This window comes from Calidris pugnax, unplaced genomic scaffold (assembly GCF_001431845.1).
Source record: "Calidris pugnax isolate Ruff unplaced genomic scaffold, ASM143184v1 scaffold44, whole genome shotgun sequence".
Taxonomy (NCBI): Eukaryota; Metazoa; Chordata; class Aves; order Charadriiformes; family Scolopacidae; genus Calidris; species Calidris pugnax.
Window position 1 is genome coordinate 2,497,966 of NW_015094506.1, and position 20,540 is coordinate 2,518,505.

Here is a 20,540-nt window from a genome sequence, read left to right on the forward strand (position 1 = left end):
GGCTTTTGGGCTCAAATTCTTGATGCAGCTCATCAGTGCCAGGCACAGACACAGCCTTCGCAGTCACATTAGCCTCACCCCTGACTTCTTCTGTTAATTCAGTTTGAATTCAGAAATTATTTCAACATGATCCAAACAACACTTTCCAGCAAATGCTGTGATTTACTGACCAGGTCCCCACCGCGCAGCTGCCAAGCACGGCCGTGTGGCACGGGGACTCGTGCTCAGCGACCACGTTGGTGGACCTCATGCTGCCACCAAGCCCACATCCAGGGTGTTACCAAACCCTCTTCTGAGCTACTTCCCGATGTGACAGTGGCACCCTTTGCCCCCAGTGGATGCTGCCTGCACACGCTGCGATGTGCAGTGGCTTGCAATGAGCTACGCCTAACTAATACAATTAGTCTATTATTTATTATAATTATTCACAGCTTATAGAATGTATTAAATCGTGAGCATTCATTTCCTTGGCCAACTTGCAGTCAAAGAACCCGTATTGGCTTCCTTGGACGAGCTCTACTTCTGATAACCCTCGGTTGAGCAACGCAATAATATCACAACACTTTTAATGACTTATTAGGGAATTCCAGGATGGGCCATTTTATGGCTTGGCCTTGAAACGAAGGTAGGCTGGAAGACCTAGAGCACCTCTGCTGCACTTTTGAAGCGTGCCTCTGTATCGCCCTTCCTCCCAGCACAACAGAGCTTCATTTCAAGAGCTCTCCTGGTCTCCCCGATGCAGAATCCCTTGGAACCAGCTCTTCCACAACAATTATTCTCATTCAGCCCTGATTTCCAGGCATCTAATTTTAGCAGTTACTGTTGAACATCCTCTTTTGAGTTATTGTTAGAACGAAATGAGGATCATCTGACAGGAACACACTGCAGCTCCTCGGTAAATACCAGGAAGGAATGCTGAAGGAGCTTGCGCCCCTTCCAGCATCATCCCACCAACGGGGGACACACCTTATCCCACCCCTTTTTGTTCCCGGTACCTTGCATTTCCAAAAGTAATATGAAAATTCTGCACCCGCCTCGACTGTACTCGGCATATTTCGCTGTATCATTTCGCTCAGTTATCAGTTTCCATAATTACTTGCAAATTTGCCACTGGGGTTTTATTATTTGTTATTTTTAGGATCGTTTCAGCGGAAAAGGCATCTGATTATATGGATGTATATTTGCATGACAACTTTCACTTGAGGACCTCTAAGCACCTCGTAGAATACGAATGAATTTCTGCTTGTCTGCAGCGACAGTCCTTTTACAGGCAGGACAACAGGAGCAGTGATTAAAAGACATGTCCAAACTCCCAGAGGAAATTTACGCTGAGCACAGGAACAGCGGCTTCCAGTTGTGTGCGTTAACTATTAAACCTGTGCTAACACAGCCAGCGGGAGGTTGGCTACACAGGCATTAAAGAAAATGCTGATACCGTCATTTGAAATGGCTGTCTCTCCTTCCACACTAACAGGTTCAAACACAGATTAGGCTTGGAAGCTGAAAAAAAAATAAATAATAGAAAGGAAAAAAAAAAGTAAAGGCTCTCTATCAAATACACAACAAGTAGCCCTTTTTCTGCTAAATAAGCAGTGAAGGGCAACGATGGCAGGGAAAGGAGAGGGGTTATGGAGAGCTCGATGCACGAACTGGGATTGTGCTGGGATTTTGCCAGCGTGACTTGCCAAGGCTTCACTCTTTATCGCTGCCGAGACGATCCCATCTCCCGCTTCATCCTTCAAACCAGCTTCCCCTGCTTTGTGTTTTACCTGCCAGGGAGATGCACCAGCGAAACTCATCCAGATGCACTGAAAAACAGACAACACACGGGAGCCAGCAGACTGGTGTTTCTCTCTTTTTATTTAAAAACAGTGCTTCATTACCATTTGCAAAGGGTTAGGAAGGGTTTCCCCCCTTGCTTAGAGTTTATAAAAGCCAGCAACATGATCAATAATTTATACACATGGATAGTAATACAAAAAAAAGGAATAAAAGCTAAAGATCTAACTACTCCGACCTTCACAATTCCAGCTACTTGATAATAATAGGAATAACCCAATGAATACTGTATGGTCTGAAAGCTACTATACAATATGATACTTAACGAGGGAGGGCGGGAAGTTAGAGGCTGTCACAAAGCCCTGGGATGCAGATACTGCTTCTCCAGAGTCAGCAGGGAAATGGGACCCTGGGCAAGCGGCTCGGGCGTCCTAGGAAATGATCCAGGGGAAGGGAACGCGCCCCACTGGGAACACGTCCCCTTCCCCGGCGGTACCTGGCAATGGGAGGTGCTGGGGAGACGGCGTGAAGGGGCAAGTCCGTCGCTGCCATTGGAGGTGCTGGGGCATCTCAGCCTCGCACTGAAAAAGCTCCAAGTCTCAAGTAGATCAGCCTGTGAGGTCAGTAAAATACTCCACCAGCTCCATTATCGCTCTATAGCCCTGGTTCTCATTCGCTATCAGCCCCAGGTTTTAGCTCCAGCTATTTACAAGCAGGATTTATCATATAAAAAAAAAAAAAAAAAAAAAGGAAAAAAAACCCAAAACCAAATCATATCCCCTGGGGTAAAAGAGGATTATTTCGTCACTTGATAATGCAGCCAAATCAAGCTGCCAAAACTACAACACGCGCGCACACACAAAATACTGTGAACAGAAAAAAAATTAGAAAAACATGACCAAAACTGAGACTACTTATGTGGGAGGCCTGATTTCTGTAATGAATTCACTCCTCGGGGAAGCAACAAGCCCCTCCACCAGCAGAGAACTGGGAATCTGGCAAGAGATTTATTGACCCACTTCGGAACAACAACAAAAAAATATATATAAAAAAAAAGAAAAACCATTCCTAAGATTAACTGGCATTTTGCTGACTGCCAGCTAAACGAATATTCAGGTGGACGGCTTTAGACACCAGCAATCTCCTGGTGAAATCAGGCAAGGTTTTTGGCTGATGCATTTTTTGCTCTGCCACGAGTGGAGAGGCAGCGCAGGCAGCTTGTCCCCTGCACAAGCCCAGGGCCGGCTGAAAACTGCCACCCAGAGAGGACAACCGCTGGCAGTCCTTTCCACCACTGGCAAGCAGTTGCCTTCTTGGGCTAGCAGTGGCAACAGAGATGGGACATGGACATCCCACGTCCCACTGAGGCTGCCATGGATGCCCGCGCTGCAGAGAGACAGGGTCCATCCTGCCAACTCCTGGCTAGAGCAAAGCGTACCGGGGAGAAACCCCAGAGCCTACTTGAAAAGGGCCCCATTTCACACTCTGGCTATCAGACTCCTGCTGGCCTTGTTGACTGGAGTTTTCACTGTAGAAGTTTACTGGGGTTGGAGGGTGGAGAGGGCAATCAGTAAGGTGGGGGGTGGAGGGAAGGGGCTTTTCAGACATTAACATCACCAAAAATAGTGTTTTATGCAACAAAGAATCAAGTCTCACTGGTGTATACTACAAAATGTTTGACATTTTCCAAGAGCATGACAAAATAAAAACACGAAGATTACATTGGATGCTCATCTTGTTCACTAGGTTGTTTGTTGTTGGTTGTTTGTTTTTTTTTACCCCCCCTCCTATATTAAAACAGTGCAAACAGGTAACATACTCTAAAAATCACCCCTCTGCACCAGGGACAGCATCCCCCATGACCCTGCCAGGCTGGAGGGTGACAGGCTGCCTGCCACGCTGCCCGCACGCTTTCCCTTTGGAGCTAGACTCAGCAAAAGCTCTCCCCAGAGCTGTTGTTTGGTTTTCCCTTTATTGAATTCCTAAGTGCTCCCCCAAACCTGTTCTCCACTTGCCTCCTTCTTTGGGGCGGGGATGGGAAGCTACGGACAGGGACGGTTTGGGGAAAAACACGGGTAGGAACGGTGAGGGTCTGCTTTGTATTCCCCACGGCCGAAGCTCCGGGTGCTGGAATGGAAACCCCAGCAGCCAGAGCCCCTCTTCAGGCAAGGAAATGGTTTCAATTAACCGTTTTCACAACTGGCCCTGGAGCCAGCTGTTCACTTAACCCTCCTCAGCTCTCACTGTGCACTTCACATCCACAGATCTCAAGATGGGCGAGGCGAGGGGATAAACTTCCACTTCACTTTAGGGACGGGGAAGCGAGTTCTAGAGCAGCGACACGACTGCTCCATGATGACCCTCTGAGGATCACAGAGCCCTGACCAAAACACAGGTCTCCGACTCCTGAGCTAGCACTCTCTCTCGGGCACCGAAACAGCCAAGCCACAGCTAATTTAAAAACATGGCTTTGTCTATCTGAACTCATGACACAGGATCCACGTGACCGCTTAATAACCTGGGAAGAGCTGGCTATCGCAGGCTCATGCTGACCTCCCCGTTGTCTCCAGGTCCCATCATGGCTTTTCCTAGAAGAGCCAACCCACCCGCAGCACTGCAGCCTCCCTGGCACCGGGGCAGCGACAATAGTTTGTTAACGTGCTGGGCACCAATACAGCATATTCTCTACTGGCAATAAGTTATACCAGTAGAAGTCATCTTTGTACCAGCACGACGGTACCCACAAGGAAAGATACATCAGCACATTAAATAAATCAACTCTTCGATCCAAAATTTTACCAGTATAATATCATGTGCTGGCCAGACCTATTGCAAGACAGTACAAACAGCAACACTTAAAGAAACGTCTTTTCCTCTACATTCAAGAGGAATCCCAGATGCCACCAGACGAGGTGGTGACAAACAGCAAGCTATTTGCCAGGCTGCCTGTGCGGTTTCCCTTGGAAAGCCAAACCCCGCTTTGCGAGGGACCTGTGACTGCAGACCCATCTCGGGGACAAGCACTAGCTGCCGTCAGTCAAATAAGCCAGGGCCCAGTTTAATTCATTAAGTGTAATTCATTTTGCATAGGGAGAGATATAGGCTTTGTCCTCACTTCTTCAGAAGATGGATATAGCCACGGCTTGGCTACTCTGAACACATCTCAAGCCAGTTCATAACACATCTGAGTGAAACCAGAGCTGTTGTTCACCGAGAGGCAAGGAAAGGCTGAAGAGCTCTCCCTCCCTGCCATGGCACAACACTCACTTGAGAAACCTCGCTGCAAAATTCCAGCTGGTGTGCAAGTTTTTGGGAGGTCTGGTGCTCCGGAGACCTGGAACCAGCGAGCTACCTCCGGCCTCCAGCCGTGCCAGCATCACGGCATCCCCTCTGCAGCCCACGGCTGAGGGCAAGGAGCTGGGCTACTGTGAGCTGCCCCAGCAGGGATCTTGCAGCATTAACTACGGAGCCGAGGAGACACCGGGTGGTTAATGCCCTGGAGGAGCCTGGCAGGGAACGACTGGAGCAGGCTGGGCTCGGATACAAGAGGAATCAGGCTGGATGGTCTAGAGCAGGTATGACTTGGAGATCACGCTGCAGGGGACCACAGGACCCCGCAAAGGTTGGGCGCTTCTGCACTAAACCCCTCAACTCCTAATAGACTCGGGCGGGCTGAAGCTGCCATGCATAGACTCTGCTCGGAGGCAGACACGGGGCTGGCCTCCCCACTCCCAGAGAGGCCAAATGGCAGGGTGGGGGGGAAAGGGGGGTAGGGATTGCAGGCGACATTGCCAGGGCAGGGGAGGGCACTCGGGGAGGGAGAGCCCAGCTTTTGGGGAGCTGCAGTCAGAACCAGCTGAACTGAAAGGTAGGGACGGGGCAGAGGGGCGAGCAGCTCCTCTCACTCACAGACCTGCTCCATGAGGAACCGCCTGCGGGCGAGGGAAGGGATGGCCTCACTCAGCCCCTCCGCCCCACAGGTGAGGAGAACAAGTCCAGTAGAGGCTTTTGCTGCATCTCAGCTCCACAAGTCCCCTGGCTGCCCCGTGGCGGAAATGCCTCCCCTTGAGTTATGACTATTTCTACCACAAGTCCTCCCTCCCCTCTCCCAACTCGGTAAAAGCCCCCAAGCACCCCGAGTCCCCCTCATTTCCTAGATTTTATGAAAGCCCCGACACCCTGTTCCCCCCTCCCCATTTTCAAGCTAATTAAAATATTTATATACAAACAACAAAAAAATTGTCATAACAGCAACAAACCAAACTTTGGCTTGAAAAAAAAAAGTTAAAAACCAACAATAAAACCAGAAAAAAAATAATAATAAAAGGTGGCCAACAGGCTGGCAGTTTGGTGTCCCCTTTATCTAGCTATTCCTCCAGAGAATCAATAGCTTCAGGGTCTCTAGCTTAACTAATGGCTTCCCCATTCCTCCCATTTGAGGTGCCACCTCTCTGCTGCACACAGAGAGGCTACAAATGTCGCTGGGGAAGAGCAAAAAAAATATGCGTGGTTACCTGTGGCTGGGCCACACCACCTCCCTGGGAGCTCTGCTGGTTGACATCGCTTAGTGTTAAACGCAGGAGGTTTCCTATTCTGCTGTCAGCGGTGGATGGAGAAGCAGGTGTACGACAGGAGTTGGACAGGCTCCACCAACAAACCCAGGCTCCCAGCAGCCCTTCTGGGGGCAGTGAGCTCACCCCAGTACCAACTGAGGGAGTCGAGGCAGCCTAACACAACCCTGCTTCTGCACTTGGCTCACACGTGGTAAAAGACCCTGCCTCTGAGCACTGGGGTTACTGGGAGCGCTCGAGGAGCCACCAGCTGAGCGGGGACATCACAGCACAGCTCACGCAGCCATCTAAAAACGCTGACTGTGAAACACAGCGAAATCACTGTATGTGACAGCATAAGGGAGTCTTGGGAGTCGTGGAGCCCTCCCCTAAATCGTCCCTCTGCTTCCAAATCGCTTAATATGTAGTGTCTATATGGACTCAGCAGACCAGGTGCACAACTTTCTATGAGAGGCTGGGCAAAACAGACCCAGGGGCTCCAACACAACTATGTAAGGGCCTGAAATAGCTTGTGGTGGGAAGTTCCTATGAACTCAGAGCTTGCACAAACTCCTTTTTCCTTCCCTTAAACTCCCGAATGAAACAAAACTACTTCAGGATCACGTTTAGGTATAAAAGACCCTCTTCCCCTACACAAACCCACACGCTTGCCCTTGCCTCAGCAGCTTATACATGACTCGTTTTTCCTCACTCAGGTTATTTGAAAGAGATTACTTGCAGAAGTGCCTAAGCAGCTCAGGATGAACACGAGAGACCTTGCACGGTGGATCTCTGAGTGCCCAAGCACTGCATGACTTTTTGGCCAGCTTGCTTTTGCTGCAAGTTCCACCACTAGCTGTCCGCAACAGAGGTACTCTGTGTGATCTGCCACTCCTCGAAGAAAGAAAGAGGAGGAAAAGGACAGCAAGGGAGAAAGATCTTGAAAAGGAGGAAAGAAAACTAAGATAATTACAGCCAACAGTCAGCTAGAATAAGTTGTGTGGGGTGGGGAAAGACCGTCCTCATCAAAAAAAAACTCCATTCAAAGTCTTGTCCCCTGTACAGCACGTTAACAGCCAAAGTCTTTGGGCAGGTTGAGGAAATCTTCTCTTGTCAAGTCTAAAATCCTGACACTGCTGAAACTGTCCCAAATCTGTGCGCGTCAGATGGTGATAGAAACGAGGAAAGTCTCTGCTTTTCCCCCCAATTTCAAATGTAAATGACTATTTCCCACCAGCATTAAGGTCCCAGCCACAGCCAAAGAGTCCTTCCTTCCGTAGACCAGAAACATGGCAGGTGGAGACTTCTCCCTCGCATCCTCCTGTCTCACAGACACCAAGCACCAGACCCAGGGAAGTAACTGTCTGCGTGTTCCTGATTGATCACACGGTATCGGTTTCTAACAGCTTTCCTTATCGCTAATCGCCTTTTCCGTGATTGGTAGGATAAGCTATGCACCAACATACAGACACGGAAATGCATTATTTTTACCACAGTTAAAAAAACCCCAAAAACGAAAACAAAAAACAAAAAAATGCACAATCTTTGGAACAAAAGAATTAAAGGCAGAAATTTAAAGGAAAAAAAAATACATATTCAAAGAACATAGTGAGGTATAAAAAAGTATTTTCTCTTTTGTTTTTTGTTTTTCCTCCTCGTCTTGCTATAGAGTTCCTCTACTAGTAAATATTGCAATAGCCAGGCCTCATGAACTGGGGGGGCTGTCCCACTTGCAGGGGGCTCACGTCACTTCAGTAGGGGGCAAATCGGCTGTAGCCACCTCGGTATAAACTCGCCTGTAGAAATTAAATGAGAGAAGAAGAGGTTGTTAGGAGGTCAACTGTGAAGAAACGCTTGCGACAGCACCCGAATCCTCTCAGAAGCACTAATGGATATGTCCTGGGACCGACCCACCACCTCTAAGAAGCAAGAGAGGAGAACCTTGCCTGCAAAACCAAAGACATGGCTCAGGAGAACATGCTCACGGCCAGCCAGCTGCAGGTGAAGTTTGGCAAGTCTCAGCTGAAGGGAGTTCAGTACCAGAGATGGGACTCATTAGTCCTAATCTCTGAGCCAGTTGTCTAGGCTGTCTTTATGGATAGCAGAAACAAGGACTTCTAGGATGCTCTTCACCTCGCCTTAAGGTAAAGGTCTAAAACAGACACAATGACCTGGCATCCTAGAAGTACCTGCTTTTCCTTCATTGACCCTAAAGAGAATCCACATGATGAGCTGAGGCTCAAACAGAGGTGCTACACTGCAGATATCTATATTTAGGTGTGTTTTTCTCTGAACACATTTGTATTCCAGCCTTTGCAACAACACAGATACTGCGCTGGCTAAAAGCAGATGGGCAAACGTGTTTTCAGCAAGCTGCTCCACTCCCCTCGATGCCAGCATACCTCATCCCTGCGCTTGTGTAACTTCTGCTGGCAGGCAGGACACCGCATACTTCCACTAGTGGAAGAACAAACCAAGTGGAGCAGCTTTGCTGCAAGATGTCATGAGAAAAACTTATTCTTTTGCTTCTTAGAACTGATTTCTCAACATGCAACGTGGCAACAAAGGGTGTCTTGCATCTCTAACTATTGCTGATTTTTGCTCTATATATCACCTTGACACAGTTCTATTGATTTGCCAACAATATTCTGTCTCCTGGCATTTCAGGTCATTTATCTACCATCTCCTTTGTGCTAGGTACTGTGCAAGACCAAGTATCAACTGGTCTCCTACAGCCTGGCTCCTCTCTTACTGCACACGCACAAACATATGAATGCAGAACTGGGAACCTGGCACGGCAGCTAAGGGCCTCCTCCCTCAGCAAAAAAGTTTTCCTGGGTGAAGTACCATTACCTGGTACCCATTCCAGCTGTTCCCCAAGCTGGAAAACGAGAAACAGCACAAGAAAGAAAATCCCACTTACCACAGCGCCAACTCCGTAGCTAGCGGCAGGGGCAAGGGCATGGTAAGGATCTGCTGTGTACACCCTGCCATAACTGAAGAGAGGGAGAAAAGATACAAAAAAAAAAAAAAAAAGAAAAAAGGTCACTTTGGAGGGGCAGAGAAAGAGCTGTCTGACCACAGGCAATGGAAGAAGCAGCATGCCCTTCTACACATATGTATGCATCCATGCACACACATGCACGCAGGCAGCCCCTCTTCAGAGAGATCCTACGGGCATGCTGCCATGCATCGTATGAGATGGGCGAGAGAACAGCCTGCAAGGAGGAACGTGGCAGAAGCCATGAGCTTGACCTGTAGGAAAGAGGTCAGCGCCTTTGACATGACAGCTAGTGCATCCCTTACCTCACGTGATGCAATTTGGGAAGAGAGTGACTGCTGGCGCTAACGCTACCGGCACGGTAACAGCTGCTCAATGGAAAGCAGCGAGGGGCTCTCCAGAATGAAAAGGGAGTATAAACTTTAATGGTCTCGCATGTGCGAGGGTTAAAACCTGGCCCAACTGCACAGGAAATGAAAAATCCTAAGGCAAGCACTCCGATGACAATAATCCTTTACATCTATATGGAGTTGTATGTTAAAGCATCCTAGAGTACTGTTTGAGCTGAGTAATTTTTACTTTACGGATGGGGAGAGAAAGGCACCCAGTGATGAAACAACCTGCCCAGAGCCACACAAGCAAGGAGCTGGCGAGGCAAGCCAGGTCTTTTGATTCCGAGGAGGCCGTAACCACACTGCCTCCTTTGTGCAGAGAATCACAAGGACAGGGAAGAGGCCAGGATTGGTGCCAGCTCACACACACCGGAGGGCAACGCTGCCCGGGAGCAGAGACAAACCGTGCATTCAAGTCTCTCGTGTCGCCGTGCATGCACGTGTGCGCGTGGCAGTGCAAGTGAGACACAGAAACGGGGAGAGAAGTCGGAGTACTGTAATGGATCAATGGCTCCTGGCATCCCTGAGCACAGCAAGCCAGCCCCCGTGGACACCTCCCCCTTACATACCCATCGCTGTAAGCTGCTGCAGCGGCTGCAGCGGCCGTGGCTGCTGTTGCAGTAGCAGGCTGTGCATATCTGTAGGCTGCGTATCCACCCTGCAGGAGAGAAGAGAACTGACTTTACAGATACCTGTCCACCCACGCAGAGCATTAAAAAAAAATAAATAAAAATTAAAAAAAAAAAAAAAAAAATTAAAAAAAAAAAAAAAAAAATTAAAAAAAAAAAAAAAGTCACACACATCACAAGGAGAGGAAGTGTTTCAAACTGCATCAGCTCCCATGTCATGTTTATCGCAAGCATCGCCCATTAACTCGTGTGTATTCCTTTCCTCAGAAGGACCAGGGAGACTCTTCCATTACCCCGTTGTTTAGCAGAAGGAATAAACTAAGGCAAGCCTGAGCATGGCTATATCTCTGCAGGAAATTAAATTTGGCATGGAACTACTGAAAACCAGAGGAGAGCTGAAATCTTGCATAAAAAGTAATTTTTATGTCCCCTTCCTCTTACGCTGGGGAAACCAGAGGTAGGGACTTCCTGCAAAGTGGGCATTTTAGAAAGGGGACCATTCTGAGAAATTCCTGCTTTATTCCCCTTCTATCTCTTTAAGCCTGAGATATCCAAAAGGCTAGAATTTAATTTGGTCCACATGCATAAAAGTACCAATAGCGAGAAAAGCCAAAAAGCAATCAGGAAAAGACAGCCAGAGAAGACAACCTCTGGTAGTCTGAGGGCTGGCAACAGTCAAATTGACAGAGGTACAAACCAGACCATTCTTCCATCCCTCTGTGTAATAAGGAAACAGGTCAGGGAAACTTACGCCAGAACAGTCTGTATTGCTGCTGCGTTTCTGCCCACGCCGCACACCTGTAGTAAAGGTCTTTCAGATGCTTACACTGATAAGAGGTAGTTAATTAAAACATAGTTAGAGCTGGGTTGGCAAAATATGAATCCTGACCCAATGGAAGACCCGTGGGTCTCCTCCTGGGACTCCCACAAGGAGCTCCTGGAGTAGAGGGAGAACTGGCTCAGACAGGCAGCTCTGGACACCCTGCAGTAATGAAGGATGGAGGCCACCTTTCGGACCAGGGGTAAAGGTTTCATGGGCAGACAGCAAAGAGGGCTCTGAAGCCCAGGTTAGATCTTTATTGTACACTTCTGAACACATTTTTGTTAACTTAGGGAGGGCAATGGTAAATGAACCGTGGCTTTGCTAGAAACACAATGAGCCATAAATAACATCAGAAAATTCCAGATTGCTTCTGGCTTTTTTTTTTTTTTCACCAACTGACATTTCAGAAGTTGAAGGACCATAAGGCAGACTTACACTCTTCACCTCCAGAATCAGCTCAACATACCTCTACCACTTCTTCCCTATAGATCTTTTGTGTATATCTAACTAAGAGTACAAGATCAGCTCCACTACAGGACTGTGTGTTTGCTCAGCAATGTTCTGTTTTGGACTAGATAGCTTTAAAATTAGAAGCAGTGATTTTAAATTAATTTTGATTGGTTTTTTGGGGCCTGGGTTAGCCCCATGAAGGCTAACGTGCTATCCAAAGCACACGTGGGGAGTCCCTTTAATCTTCTGGCTAATAGAAGAAAGCAACACAGAACTACACCTCTGAAACATGACCACATTGCCTGAAAGAGATGTCATGTTACAATTTTGCCATTTTAATCACATCCAGCTCTTTCAGTCCCCGCATTTTGGATTTACCATCTGGGGAGGTGCAGCTTGGTTTTAGCATGCTATCATTGCACCACCATTACTCCCACCTCCAAAACACGACAGAGAAGAGAGGAACGAGGTACAGCCTTAATCCAAATCAAACCTTCATCAACCTCACTAAATTAAGACAAAACTTCATACCAATGTCATTGCGGTATTCCCTTAAGTTTATGAGCTTCCTGACCTCTTGATGGGGTCTGTCACTTGGGCACGGTGTATGGGACATTTCTGCCTGGCAGAACCCTCCTCAGGGCAGCCAGCTTCAGCATTCACCCAGATTTCTCCCCACTCTGCCCCACACTTGCCAGCCACATTTCAGATCAGAAGCCATTTCAAATGTGCCTGGCCCATACTCTGAACATGACAGTGAGATGCAGTTTGAAACCAAAAAGGGTTATCATGTAATTCTCTTAATTCATGTCTCTCGTAAAGGAAAACGAAATCAAACCAAACCAAAACAAAATAAAAAAGAAGAAGAAAAGAAAAGAAGGGTTGGAATCAGGTGTGGGAGGGGAATGGCGTAACATTTATTAATCAAAATTAAAAACTAAGCATGCTGACATCTGGAGCTAGAACAACCAGCAAAGTCACCACGTTCAGACTCATATTGGCTAGTTCTATCCATCCCAGCATTCTCTTGGGACAGCAGTTCGCCCTAGGCTCTACCACAAGCTCAGTGAAGTACACAGCCTCAAGTACTAGAGCGTGCAGCCACAACAACCTGCTATTACGGAAACAGTCAGTCACCACTGGAGTTAACATTCCAACCTTAACGGACTCCCGCAGCCTCCCGCCCTCGCCCCCCGGAATGGCTCCCACCCTAGCCCTGTCCCACACCACAATGTTAATAATTATAACAAGCAATAACCCATCTGTTATATCAGAGAAGGGAACAGAGACTCCACTGAGAGATTTAGAGCGGGATGTTAACATTTCTTCAGTCAACTGCACGACAAACAAAAAAAACAGGAGAAATAATTCATTGGAGAAATGAAGTTAAGAAATAGCTGACACGTGTATTGCTTTTTAACCATGCACTGATGCAAAATTGAAGCTACTGTTAATTTAAAAAAGAAAAAAAAAAAGTCACAGGATAGAGGTACACACGCATGGGCAGACCTGCTCAGTTCAAAGCGGCCCGGCAAATTCTACTTGCGTGTACTTCAAATAAAACCAAAAATGGGGATTATAATGGCCATGGCACGTTCCTGTCATAGGAGCAATGAATGTGGACAGCTGGGGAATTTCTGACACGGGGATGTACTTAGCATGACCAGCAGGTCCAAATACACCAAAAGAGGGTGAAGGAAGGAGAAGGAAACTTGTGACTATTGTTATTTCGCAATTGCTTTCACCAAGCTCTGGGACCAGTACAGAGCAAAGGAGACACTGTGCAGGTTGTCTTACCCAGCTGATGCTCCTGTTCTCAATAACTCAGGACCCACCTATAATTCCATCAGTGCATCTAAAGCCCTGCTCAGCTTGTCCAATGCACCAGTTATTTTCTCCTGCTATTCCTGTTCACACACAACTTTAACTGGTATGCAGAGCTCATCCATAACCTTAGCTACACGGTCCTACCACCCCTACTGGTTTCTGATGCCCCTCACTTCGCATACGCTAGTAAATATAAACTGTAACAGAGTAGAGCATCTTCAACAAACAGGAACAATTGTGTTTCCCAAGAAAAGAAAAATAATAGTAACAATTAAAAAAAAAAAAAAAAGGCCCTTACTAGCTGCACCACACTCCTCCAGTGCCCCAGCCAAACTGCAACAGAAAACAGCATCGAGTGGCATAGTACCTGCAACCCAGGACAGCCATGCAAACTCCCACTCCATCTATTAAAGTGAAGGGATTTCACAGGGACAGGTTCCATCTAGGTTCGGTTTTTAAAATCTTTAGCCTTGTCTCAAAAGAAATGAGGGTGGCTGAGCTTCTTTGTGAAGATGTTAAGTTAGAGGCGTTTTTATCAAAGGGACAGTTTAAACACTGCCTTGACAAATAAACAGGAGAACTAAAGGAAAGGCTCATGCATTTTTACTGGGCAGTAACAACCAAAGGGACCGTCTAAATCAAGAATGGACTTGTTCCCCAGACAGTCCAAAAGACTGTACCAGACATGTGAGAGATTAACAGAATCTTAAACGTTGCTTATCTTAATTTAAGCTCTCTTTCTCTGGGTATCCTGTCAGTGTTGCTGGGGCTAAACCCCTTTCTCCATGTGAGTGTGTAGCACCTGAGCCTACAGAGCTCAGTTGTCAAATGTATTTGCTCAGGCATTCACGAAAGCCCAAATTTAAAATGACTCTTCTGTGATGTTATCATCCTTGGTTCATCAATGAAGCAAGACAATATGTATTTTTAAATTCCTCCTTTAAAATTAGATGATAGCTTTTTCAATATTGTCACATATTCCCATAAATAACACAAACATGACAAAACAACATATACAGGAAGCTGCAATCCTAACTAAAGCAGCATTCCAATTACTGAGCATGTTAATGTAGATAAATGAGCACTTTAAGACTATACAGTTCAGCTCAAAATAAGCCCATCTTCTCTTCCACTCTTCATATCCATATTAAGTGATCAATCCAATGAGAACTTGAGGAACTACAAGTTACTACGTCAGTGTGTCCTATGGTATCAGCCTCCCTTTTCTCTTTCCCTTGTTGCCTTAGACAGGTGTACAAAAGTGTGTTGCTGGCCCTCTTTACTCCAAAGAGCCCTTATGCCACTAAGACACAAGCGTTCCCATACCCCTAGAGAAATGTGTAACTCATGGTACCAGTTAGACATGCTTGACTACCTGCCAGGTTTAGGCAGCGAGCCTGATTTTACAATCTTTTATTTGTTGTATCTCAAATGTGTCTTCTCCACCCCCAAAACTGCCCTAAAACAGAAGTTAAGAAGCAGAAAGGGCGAGAACCATTTCCAGTATTTCTGTATTAGAAGGGTGGCATATGTGCACCAGGAATGAGCATGAATGAATTAAAAGAGGTGACAGGACAACAGCGTCCATTGCAGCAGGTGCTTCTACATGGTAATGGGACAAGCATGACCTTGTTAACCCTTCCATTAAATTTATATTAGTTTTTTGTTTGAATGAAATGCCACTCGGTGTGAAATCTGGACACACGCCGCCCTGCTACAGCGGGGGCTCGGATCACACGTGAGTCTGCGCTGCCCTAAAAAAGCCTCTGTTCCCATCTCTAATGTGGTGCTGGAATGGTTAGTATAATTCAGTTTTTTCCACTGCAATCCACAATCTGATCGGTTGGCAGGTCACACTGGCACTCCTACCTGAGGTATTTTAGCGCTAATGATTGGTTCCTGTAAGACTATTCTATAACAGAACACAGGAAGAGCAGTTCAAAAAAACACAGCTGTGGAAAGAAACAATCATACAAACAGCCCGCGGCAGGGCTCACCAGCCTTTTCTTTCCAGTGGATGCAAGCACGCTTTTCACAGGCAGCAGCGGTCTTCGCACGGGTGGGTTTGTTTGGGTTCCCCCCCCACCACCCAGATTGATCCCATTGTAGAAGAAAGATAACCTTTCTTATGATCCGAAATGAAGCCCTCTGCATCCTGGGGGCAGGTTGTTTTATGAATTCAGGTGTCTTGCCAGAGTGGGACGCATCCAACAAGAGATGGAATGCCTTCTTCACAGAAGAAATGGCTAGCAGGATGGTTGCCCCAGGAGAGAAAAAAGGAGTGAGGAAGAGGAGGAGGAGGAAAATGAGAAATTGGTGCATAACATGTATGCAGAAAAAGCAGCCCAAACTTGGGACAGTTCCCCTTCATCTTACCTACCACTAACCACTCCCTGACAGCTCAGCCCCTTTCCACCCCTTCCTTGACACAACCCTGCAGGTTCCCTTAGGTCTTCTAAGTTCAACTTTCCTCCCAGTCCTAACTGAAGCATCCTCTGCCACCCCTTCCACAATCTGGACAAGCCTTTCACAGCAACCAGAGGGATGTAAGCGCTGCAGTGAAAAGCACGACTAATCAGTGGGGCACAGAGACGCTGTTACCGTTCCACCTGTGCCAAGTAAATTGTTTAGAAACATAACTTCATCTTTGGATTATGATAAATTTTTCCCGAGCTCCACTGGAGGGCTCTGGGCAGCAATTACCATAGCAAAAAGCACCACCATTTACCTTGATGAGTCTCCTATCATCTTAGTTTCTGACAGTGAGACCACAGCCACCAACAGCAAAGTTGTCAGAGGTCCACCTAACGGTTCTAACCTGAAGTGGGGCTTGGTTTTGTGTTACATGATGCCACTGCATTGCAGCACCATATGGTTATGGGGATTCTGCATTACTGAAGTCTCTGTCCTTAGAACATGTTAAATAAGCCTCTCCTCCCCCTGCAATGGAAGCTCTGAAGGAGCTTTCTCAAAAGAAATAGGGAGTAATCCTGGCCAATCTTTCCTTTTAACATGCCAGCCTCTTAGATGCCATACTCTGAGGGAAGAAGAATTAAGCATTGCTCGTTTGCTTGCTTATTTGCTGTAGCAAAGTCAGTGGTTGGCAAAGCTGGTGTTTTCGGAGTGAGGCAGGAAAACCCAGAACCCTCTGTAGTCCTTGACACAGTTTCATAAAGGAACACGTGACTAGGCAGGGCTGTGCATGTGATAGTATACATAAGAATGAAGAAATGCACCCAATATCTCTGCGCTCAGAGAACGTGTCTTCCAACCGCTCTAAGTGTGTTGAGAAAAGCACCTTTACAAGGCGTGACCCTCCATATAAGCCAACAAAATCCAAAAGCTAATTCCATCCATCATCTTGAGTCTAACCCTAGGGTCCTCTTTATGAACATCAAGAGTAGCACCTTCAAAGGAGCGGGGATGTGAATTCCATGCTGACAACTGTGCCACTGCCCAGTACAAAACTTCCCCAGCTCCAAAGAGCTATTACCTACAATACTGCAAAAGGGAGCTCTGCTAGAGCTAGGCAGGCCACAAGTTGCCATGGCAGTAGTGGACCTGAACATTTTGGCTTTGAAGGGCGCATTCCTACCACAGCTTCTCTGCAACAGCTCTCCATCAGAGAGGAAACTGCTTTTCTCACTGGCCAGTCAGAATCCCTCCGTCCATGACCCACCTACGTATACACCGATGCCCTGGAGATTTGCAATACCGACTGGCTAGGTAGGACAAAGACAATGACAGGACAAAGTCTCCTGTGGTATCAGAGCTAATTCCCAGACAGGAGGAGGCTGCTGACTCTTCTAACCGAACATCTCCACATATTTGTACTTTACAATTCCCCAAAGGGGCGAGAGAATCTAGCCTATTTAGGTACCATTTCTACCAGCAAAATGAGATGTCAGTTCTCACTCTAGCATCTCAGTCTCCATTTTTAATCAGTCCCAGTGTCTTCCCCAAAGGGATTATCTCCACATCCCAGTGGCACATGAACATTTTTAAACATACAGCTCGCTCAGTTTAGTGTGGGCTGCACAAATCAAACCTGAAAGGGCCCCAAGAGGGGGAGAGAAAGGGGAGGGTGGAGGGGGAGAAGGAAAGGGAAGGTCTGAGGCTAAACCAGTCCTGTTATTTTTATATCCAAATTATGTAAACGAGAGAAGTGTTGAGAGAAATTTTAATTCGCTAATCATCTCTCAGGTTGATTAGTAGCAGTGTGCATGTGGGAGACAGGACACCCAGTAAACTGACCCTGGCAATGATCAGGAAACCCAAAGGCTTAGGTCTTGCACCCAGGGGCAAGCGCAGTGACAGAGAAGCATGCTTGCATTCCTAAATATATAAATATATATATCCACAAGGAAGAAGAAAATTAAAGTAAATGATATTTAAAAAAAAACAAACCAAACCAAACAAACAAACCAAAAGAAAAAAATAAAAAAAAAGGCTGGCTTGTCAGGGGTTGGGGACGAGAAGGCTCCGGTGTGTGTACTTACATAGAGGTCAGCACCGTAAAATCCGTCCTGGTAAACCACACTGCAGAAAATCCACACAAAAACAAAACAAAAAAAAAACAAAACAAAAAAAAAACAAAACAAAAAAAAAACAAAACAAAAAAAAAACAAAACAAAAAAAAAACAAAACAAAAAAAAAACAAAACAAAAAAAAAACAAAACAAAAAAAAAACAAAACAAAAAAAAAACAAAACAAAAAAAAAACAAAACAAAAAAAAAACAAAACAAAAAAAAAACAAAACAAAAAAAAAACAAAACAAAAAAAAAACAAAACAAAAAAAAAACAAAACAAAAAAAAAACAAAACAAAAAAAAAACAAAACAAAAAAAAAACAAAACAAAAAAAAAACAAAACAAAAAAAAAACAAAACAAAAAAAAAACAAAACAAAAAAAAAACAAAACAAAAAAAAAACAAAACAAAAAAAAAACAAAACAAAAAAAAAACAAAACAAAAAAAAAACAAAACAAAAAAAAAACAAAACAAAAAAAAAACAAAACAAAAAAACAAAAAACAAAAGAACAGAAAACACATTCCGGTTATTGAGGACGGCAGCATGCACATGCGTTTTACACAGGCAGGTGATGTATGAATCCACAACCTGGGCTTTTGGCAGGAGCAAATCAGCGAGAGAATGTGTGTGCGCACGCACGCTAGACGGCTCCAAGTCATCTTCCATGGCATGCAAAAGGGAAGGGGCGGGCAGAGGGGGAGACAGTATGCGAAGGAGAGAGGGAGGGGAACCACCATCTTGTACAATCAAAATAGACTCAAAAAGATCTGATGTCCTGAAGAAGAGAAACAAGGGTTTAGAAACCTCCACTCTGGTTATTCTCCTGGAATTATTTTATTTACCCCCTAAACACGTGGAAACATTGGCTTCATGGAGTGGGCTTGTGAAATTGAGGAGCCCCTCAGAAGGCATCCCACAGGGGCTGGAGTCACCTATGTCAGAAGCACGTTTAAGAGTTGTGTATGATTACGTATTTTGAGGTTCACAGGGCCACATGACTTTGTTTCTGACATCCATACATCACCTGCTTTTACCCTGCACATTAGACATGCGATAAGATTTGGCTGATCACACAAGCATGCAAAGTATTATTATTCAGCATCTTAAAGAACCGATGCAACACCTCAGGAAAACAAGTCAATCAATTCTGATCAAAGTAAACACAGAGAAATGTAATTAAAAAGAAAAAACCAAAAATACCCACAATGCATTGCTTTCACAAGCAGAGATAATGAGCTAAAAAGGTTAGGTGACTGGTCCAAGGTCCAAGAATTGAAAGGTGCAGTGGGAGTCCCTGGTAGTAACAACCTATTGCGTAGCAGAGAGGAGCAACTGGAAGGGTTTCCATGGGATGGTGCTTTCTCTGCTTTAAGCCATAGTTTTCTTTCTCTCAGAACTTCAAGCAGGAAAACTGCTAAACCAGAGCCTGGGGTTCCCAAAGAGCCACTCTTACCAGAGCATTTGCTAGCGTAAGACTATGCAGCTCGCTTTGGGGACAGGGGTTGGGGAAGGATGAGGAAGGAAGAGAGGGGATGCCCCCCACCCATTTGAGTTCAGCGTGTGCTTCATCCTGAGGAATTTCCTCCTGCTTTATTCTCTGAATAGCTCCACATAAAATCACTCAAGGCTTTAAAAAACATTAGCCCCACCATCTGTGATGTTCATGGATCTGATGTGCATGACTTACCAGTAGCATTAAGGAAAAAGAAGGTATGGAACACTAGCTTTTCTTTTGATTATCATTTTTTACTCATCAGACAGAATGTGAAATGCTGCCAAGAACCTGCCACCCTCAGACACCCACCTATTGTAAGGCACGCACACACAAAAAAGCCCAGCAGATCTTGCCAAAATTCTGCATGCTATTACTAATAAAATAAAATTTAAAAAAAAATCTGTTGCAGTGTTAGCTACTGCTTGAATAATTTAGTCTTGTTGTCTTCCCCAGGAAAAGTACACTTCATTCCCAATGGATAAAGTTACTACGGTCTCCAAGAGTGCTGGGAGCAGATATGAAGATAGAGACCCTTGTTAGAGGAAGAGGGGAGCCACTTCAGCAGGGAGAAGCAGGCCATAAGATCATGTTTGTTGAAGCTAAATTTTTACAACCACATAACAAATAATTTGGCTCCTGGGGCAGTGACTTACATTGCTGGGTTCTCTATCTAGGACCAGGAGTGTTTTAGCAGTGATACTCCACCTGCTCCTGCAGGAAAGGCAAACGCATGACAGAGGAAGTGACTGTGGGTTTATGAACAGGTTAGCAGTTTTAACAGTTATTCCGAACACAATCAGCTGGATGAACACAAGCATTACCACATTGGATCAGGCCACTATTCCTGTAACTCAGAATCCTGTCAGCGAGAGATACTAGCATCAGCTCTCCATAATAAACTGCAAGAACACTAATAGCAGGAAAGAGCAAGAATTCCTGAGTCCAGACAATGAAGTACAGGTGTATCCTCCATCTCTCCTTCAGTTAGGACTTGACTGACACCAACTGCTAGGGCTGAAATTTAGCAAGGTTTATTTATACGCTAGAATATCTGTATCTTTGATTC

The 20,540-nt window shown here is 45.8% G+C and overlaps 1 protein-coding gene across 13 annotated transcripts in view; it reads right to left on the reverse strand.

The window, feature by feature from the left end:
• Nucleotides 1-1,841: 1,841 nt before the first annotated feature.
• Nucleotides 1,842-20,540, reverse strand: part of RBFOX2 (RNA binding protein, fox-1 homolog (C. elegans) 2) — a 180,485-nt gene continuing 161,786 nt past the window's right edge. For 4 of the 13 annotated variants that reach the window (XM_014963608.1, XM_014963607.1, XM_014963613.1 and 1 more), the window contains 4 exons: nucleotides 17,951-17,990; nucleotides 10,292-10,380; nucleotides 9,253-9,325; nucleotides 1,842-8,125 (listed from right to left, as the gene is read on the reverse strand). In XM_014963608.1, coding sequence (XP_014819094.1) covers nucleotides 8,081-8,125; nucleotides 9,253-9,325; nucleotides 10,292-10,380; nucleotides 17,951-17,990 — 247 coding nt within the window. In that variant the 3' untranslated portion in view covers nucleotides 1,842-8,080. Of the gene's footprint in view, nucleotides 8,126-9,252; nucleotides 9,326-10,291; nucleotides 10,381-12,882; nucleotides 12,960-15,320; nucleotides 15,364-17,950; nucleotides 17,991-20,150; nucleotides 20,334-20,540 lie in introns of those variants that run through there. The other 9 variants (XM_014963610.1, XM_014963605.1, XM_014963604.1 and 6 more) reach the window with 6 other exon arrangements.